The 6,321-nt window shown below is 31.7% G+C and overlaps 1 protein-coding gene across 1 annotated transcript; it reads left to right on the plus strand.

The window, feature by feature from the left end:
• The first annotated feature begins 624 nt into the window (after window positions 1-624).
• On the plus strand, window positions 625-1,683 carry LOC145822301 (uncharacterized). The gene is made up of 3 exons (XM_082918967.1): window positions 625-911; window positions 993-1,091; window positions 1,307-1,683. The coding sequence occupies exons 1-3, from the start codon at window positions 870-872 to the stop codon at window positions 1,673-1,675; spliced, it is 510 nt and encodes a 169-aa protein (XP_082775093.1). The 5' UTR covers window positions 625-869; the 3' UTR covers window positions 1,676-1,683.
• The last annotated feature ends 4,638 nt before the right edge of the window (window positions 1,684-6,321 follow it).

The following is a 6,321-nucleotide window of genomic DNA, read 5'->3' on the forward strand; positions in this document are numbered from 1 at the left end:
CACACTTTATACTCTGTCTTGACATCCTGCATTCAGCATTCTGTATTCTGATGACTTCTGCCCCGTTTTCTGTAGTTATGGGTTTTCGCGTATTTTCCCGTACTAGCGCCAGAGCTGGAGGTGGAGGCGCCCTCTGTGACCCCTTATTCGCTTGTTTTCGAGGGCCAGTACCGGCTGCGACCTCGGGAGACTCTTCTGTACCTACGGCGGTACTTCGACACGGTGCGGCTGTCAGAGGTAATCCAAAACTCCCAATTCCCAATGTTTTCATTTCTGGTTTATTCTGTGCATCTACGGTTTCTGATCAGCCTATGCATTGGTTACCCGCAGATTACCTGGCAGCCCTGGTTGCCTTTGGGTGGGGACCTTCGATTTCAGTTTGCTGGAGGATGGGGCTCTTCCCGGTATAGGATCTTGTTCGAGGGGCCAGTTGGTAGGGCCTGGTTTCTAGGGGAACGCTTTTTTCGTTAGACTATGGGCTTCCTGAGCCGAGTGTTCCCTCAGCACCTCCGGACGGTATGCGGCTTGCTGATAGGCTTACTCCCCAGGGTGTCAAAAACGCTAGGTTGGGCACTGATGCACTACTGTATATAGAGGACGGGGAGTACGCGACCTACCGTCACACCTACTTGATGCCTCCGTTGATAGGTGTCCGCACTCCCTCGAGGAGGTCCACTGACATGCCGTCTTTGAGTCGAGCTCGGGCTGCAGGCGCCCCTTCTACTAGCAGGGCTGGCACATCAAGAGGAGGGGTTGGACTGGTCCCTCCGATTCCTCCGACTCATCATCATGCCGGATGGCCAGACATGCCGACCGAGTTGACAGGATGGTGATACGAGACCCCCTACCCGATTCCGATAGAGCCTCCCATGCCTGATCATCGATATGTCATTGATCCCGACTCACCGCCGGTATGCCCCACTACTTTTCATCTATCATTCAAATACTTAGACAATCCTTTATTCATTGATGATTTGAGCATGTATCTGCAGCCACCCAGAGAGTACATGGAGGGGGTGATCGGATTGGTGGCCTCACTCGAGGGCATGGTCTTGCGGAGAGAGGCGCAGCTGTCCATCATGGGTTTCCAGGTACTCTTTAGTTTTCCCACATTTATCGTACTTCTGACGACATGTTGACCTTGAACATTTTACTGCTTTGATTAATTGTATGTGTAGAGCACATCTGACACACCACATTCATATACTGTATCTGTATGCACCCTCATTTCATGTAGTTTGCTTGCATCTGTATCTGATACACACATTTTAAGCTGATGTATTCAAATTGCACTTTTTATTTTCAGATGCCTCCAGTATATCCGCCACAGACCGGGCCATCTCGACCTTCTCGGGGAGCCGGGCCATCTCGGCCTTCTCGCGGGGCCGGGAGAGGGGAGTCGTCCCGCAGACGCAGGGCACATATCATAGAGGAGGAGCCTGATGAGGACGAGGAGGAGGAGGAGGCTACAGATCGTCAGTCAGAGAGGAGGGTTCCGACCCTGGTTCCGGGAGTGGCGAGGAGGCTGAGGAGGATCCTGAGGATGACAGCTCCGACTCAGATGGTGCCGGTGGTGCAGAGCCTGTTCCGCAGAAGAGGACGAAGAGGGCCTCTTATTCCTGCTATTGAGAGCATTGGTGCAGCTGTTTCCTACTTTATTTATCTTTTTTACTAGTAGTTGTAGCACATTGCCGATCCCAAAAAAAAAAATAAAAAATGGTGCTTTGGTGATTGTTAGTGCAGGGCCTAATGACTTTGTTTTTAATTTCTATGACATACCCACAAGAAGGATTACCTTCAACATTAGTGAGTACCATGACTTTGTACTTAATAATTTACAGAAGTTTGTTCAGGCTAACTCTCTCTCTCTCTCTCTCTCTCTCTCTCTCTCTCTCTCTCTCTCTCTCTCTCTCTCTCTCTCTCTCTCTCTCTCTCTCTCTCTCTCTCTCTCTCTCTCATATTTGGTTACACAACCATTTTCGTTAACAATGCTAATATGGAGCTTTATAATTTTACAAACTTAAAATCCATTCAAATTGAAAGAGTGGTTGGTGAGATAAACGAGTATCCAGGAAGTCAAGTTTTTTTGGTCTATTTAATATATATATATATATATATATTTTGAGTAAATTTATTTTTTTGGTTCATCTCGATTGGATTATTTTAAAATTTATATAAAAAAAAAGACAAATTTTAAAAAATATTCACTAAAAAATAATGAAATAATAATAAAAAAAACTTACGAAAATTGGTTTGTTTTTCTGATTTTTCTGAACTTTTTTACAAAAAAAAAAAAAAAGGGAAGAAGAAAAAGAAGAAGAAAAGAAATAAAAAGACAAATAAATAAATGTTATTAAATTTTTGTAAGCAACTAACAGACATGGACCTAAAATAGGGATGGCAATGGATAACCTACCCTGTGGGTATCCATGGAGACCCAACCCAAATACATGGGTTTTTCCCTCTTTTTCTTATCCACTGGGTAGGGTAAGTGATATTCTTTAAATATCCACAGGGGATGGGTTGGGGATGGGTACCCACTAATTTCCCCAATTTTTTTTTTTTTTTTTTTTTTCACAACCAAAACTAAATATACATTCAATCTTTTTTTTTATATTTATTTTTTCAGGTTCATAACCTTTTTTTTTTTTTTTTTTTTAAGATCCACAACCAAAGCTAAATATACCTCCAATCTTTTTTTATTTTTTATTTTTAAGGTTCACAACCATCTTTTTTTTTTTTTTTAATTTTTAAGATTCACAACCAAAGCTAAATATACATTTAATCTTTTTTCTTTTCTTTTTTTTAAGGTTCACAACCAATTTTTTTTGTATTTTTTATTTTTAAGATTCACAACCAAAGCTAAATATACATTTAATCTTTTTTCTTTTCTTTTTTTTTTTTAATTTTTTTTAAGGTTCACAACCAATTTTTTTTTATTTTTTATTTTTAAGATTCACAACCAAAGCTAAATATACATTTAATCTTTTTTTTTTTAATTCACAACCAAAGCTAAACATACATTCAATCTTATTTTATTTTATTTGGCTCAACAATAAAATCAAATACACATTAATTAATATTGTCACATTATTCTTGTCAAATTTTATGCATATCTAAATTTTTAAAATTTATTTAAAAAAATTAAGGATACTGTCTAGTGTATGTTTCGGTTTGCTTTTCTATGTTATTTTATTTTGTTGTGTATTGTAATTTTCAGAATGGTTTGCTTGTTCTGAAATTTCAATTAACGAGTATGAATCTATTTGTTTTATGTTATCACACAATTTAAACATATATATATATATATATATATGAATGTATTTGAAAATAAGAAAATTGTAGAGAATCAAAACAAGCATGAGTCGTGATTGGTTAGAAATGATGGGTACAAAGATTTATTTGCTAAAAAAACATAAAGGGGATACAAAGTCTTACTAAATAATTTTTTTTAAATTAAAAGAATTTTTTTTAGTTATGAACAGATTTAACTGAAATCAGCTTGTTTCCCCATGTTATGCTTCATTTCTTTAGAGAGAAAATATTTTTCAAAAAATATTTTTTATAAAAAAAATTAAAAATATATTTTTTTATATTTGGTGGCGGTGGTGATGGAACGAAGGTGAAAGTAGAGATTGTTACATAGTGGTGCGGTCATGACGGCAGTGATGATGGTAGTGCCTATGGTGATGGTAGTGTGACAGTGAAAGTGAGAATAATGGTGATGGTGTTGTGAAATTAGTAAAAATTTAATTGAAAAAATATTTTTTATTTTTTAAAAGTAACAAACGACAAAATTCGTGGGGGACTAAAGGAAGAAGATGGAGAATGGATTGGGTGTGGTAATGCATAGATATCTTAAAATGAGTGGTTCAGATTTGTTAAAGGTATAATTAGATTTTGGATAAATTAAAATGAATGGTTTAAATTTGCTAAGAGAAAGATGGTTTAATGTCTAAAATGTCGGTGGCTAAGAGATCAACAAACAATTCCTTATTTATACCCTGATGCAATTTAATATGAGTCTTATAATACTTTCTTCAAACAAACTTTTTGATTGTCTCAAAATTATATATTTGATTATTATAAAACAAACTTTTTAATTAATTAATTAATGTGTATTTGATTTTGTTGTTGAACCAAATAAAATAAAATAAGATTGAATGTATATTTAGCTTTTGTTGTGAACCTTAAAAAAATAAAAAATAAATAAAAAAATAAGTTGTTAACTTAAATATATTAAAAAAGAAAGAAAAAAGATTGAAGGTGTATTTAGCTAAAACCTTTATAAAAAAAAAAAAAAAAAGAAGGTTGTTAATATTAAATATACTAAAAAAAAAAGAAAAAAGATTGAAAGTATATTTAACTTTTGTTGTGAACCTTAAAAAAAAAAAATGTTAACATTAAATATATTAAAAAAGAAAGAAAAAAGATTGAAGGTATATTTAACTTTTGTTGTGAACCTTCAAAAAAAAAATTGTTAACATTAAATATATTAAAAAAGAAAGAAAAAAGATTGAAGGTATATTTAGTTTTTGTTGTGAACCTTAAAAAAAAAAAAATTGTTAACATTAAATATATTAAAAAAGAAAGAAAAAAGATTGAAGGTATATTTAACGTTTGTTGTGAACCTTAAAAAAAAAAAATAAATAAATAAAAAAATTGTTAGCATTAAATATATTAAAAAAGAAAGAAAAAAAAATTGAAAGTATATTTAGTTTTTGTTGTGAACCTTAAAAAAAAAAAAAAGTGGTTGTTAACATTAAATATAAAAAATAAAAATGGGGATTAAAGTGAGTTGGGGAAAATCCATACCCATTAAAAAATGGGAAGGGTGGTATCCATGGGGAATAAGGAATGGTGAATGGGAAAAATTTATTATAGGGGAATGGGGATGGGGAATTAATATCCACCCCATTACCCCATTGCCATTCCTAATCTAAAAGGAAAAAAATTACATAATTTTTTAACAAGTTCACTAAGCACTAGTGTTGTGATAGATTAAACTATCTATCCATTTTTTTAATTGTTAAATTTTATATCATTAAGTTGTGTTATAATGTTATTAATAACATGAATTTTTAAATTAAATTGAATTTAGTTACGATATAAAATAAAGAAACAAATAAGGAAAGTTTTCATTGTCAACCATTACATTTTCCCTAAATCTTTCCTTTAAGTAATCCTTTCAAGTTTAATCTAAAATATGAAATCTATACTAGTTAGGTCTTTGAGGATTAAACTCCCCCTTTATGTTTCTTACTGTTTTTTTAACTTTTATATTATTAAGAATGATGTGTCATAATGTTATTTGAAAGTTTTCATTAATTATCATTATTTTTTGCCTAAATATTATCCCTTTGAAGTTTTCTCCGTCAAATTTTATTCCAAAATTATGAAATTAAAAAGATTATTTTCTAAAAATTAATCAAAATTAAAATTTTGTCTCACACTCTTTCCTTCCATTTTCAAAACACTTTTTTCTTTCAATTATTCTATATTTTTTTCAATATAATTTTCTTCAAAATGCTAGTTTTCCATCAATCAATTATCTATTGACTAGCAATTAACTAGCAAAATCTAATTTCCATCTAGTCTAGTAGATTTTAAAATTTTAATTTTTTTTATAAAAAAAATAAAAATTCACTAAATACGAGAGAAAAAATAATCAACAAAAAAGTTATTAAAAAAAATTAATTCCAAACAACTCTTAAATCTAAACCAAACATTGATCTTTCTCAATAAATTTATGGGTAAAAATTATAAGATTGTAGTAATTATTTGATCTTTTCGAAACTCTAAGATGATATGTGTCCATCTAATAATAAGGAATTGTGTACTTACATTATTACATAGTCGAAAAAGAGTAGAATCAATATGAGACAATGGCAAAACAATAGGTAAGTTATAATGAAAAATATTATATGCAATCTTTTTTTCTTTTTTTGGCTATTATTTTTGTATCATCATTTATGTCGATATTTATTATTGATTCTTAATCATTATGACAATTTTTTTTTTGATCAGCAAAGAAAATCTTTATTGATAAAAGCATATAAAAGAGATACAAACCATCAATAAAAAGAGATACAATCTTTATTAATCATTATGACAATAACAATATAAATAATTATTGATGTATTTTTCTTTTAGTTCATCAATAAATTTTATCTTTTGTGATAAAAAAAAACAATATAAATACTCTCGCATTCTGTATTCAGTGATATTGCCAACCCTCTTGTGTGTGTTGATGTGATTCTCCACTATAATTTCAAGAACCCCATCAACCTTTACAAAAGAGAGAAAGATATAACCAGAACC

Source organism: Camellia sinensis, chromosome 3 (assembly GCF_055761805.1).
Source record: "Camellia sinensis isolate YWXY chromosome 3, ASM5576180v1, whole genome shotgun sequence".
Classification (NCBI taxonomy): domain Eukaryota; kingdom Viridiplantae; phylum Streptophyta; class Magnoliopsida; order Ericales; family Theaceae; genus Camellia; species Camellia sinensis.

Excerpts from the sequence above, each read along its gene's own strand:
- LOC145822301 (XM_082918967.1), top strand. The coding sequence starts at position 870 with ATGCCTGATCATCGATATGTCATTGATCCCGACTCACCGCCG. Across the intron at positions 912-992 it reads TTGATCCCGACTCACCGCCG|CCACCCAGAGAGTACATGGA; the intron begins GTATGCCCCACT and ends ATGTATCTGCAG. Across the intron at positions 1,092-1,306 it reads TGTCCATCATGGGTTTCCAG|ATGCCTCCAGTATATCCGCC; the intron begins GTACTCTTTAGT and ends TTTTATTTTCAG.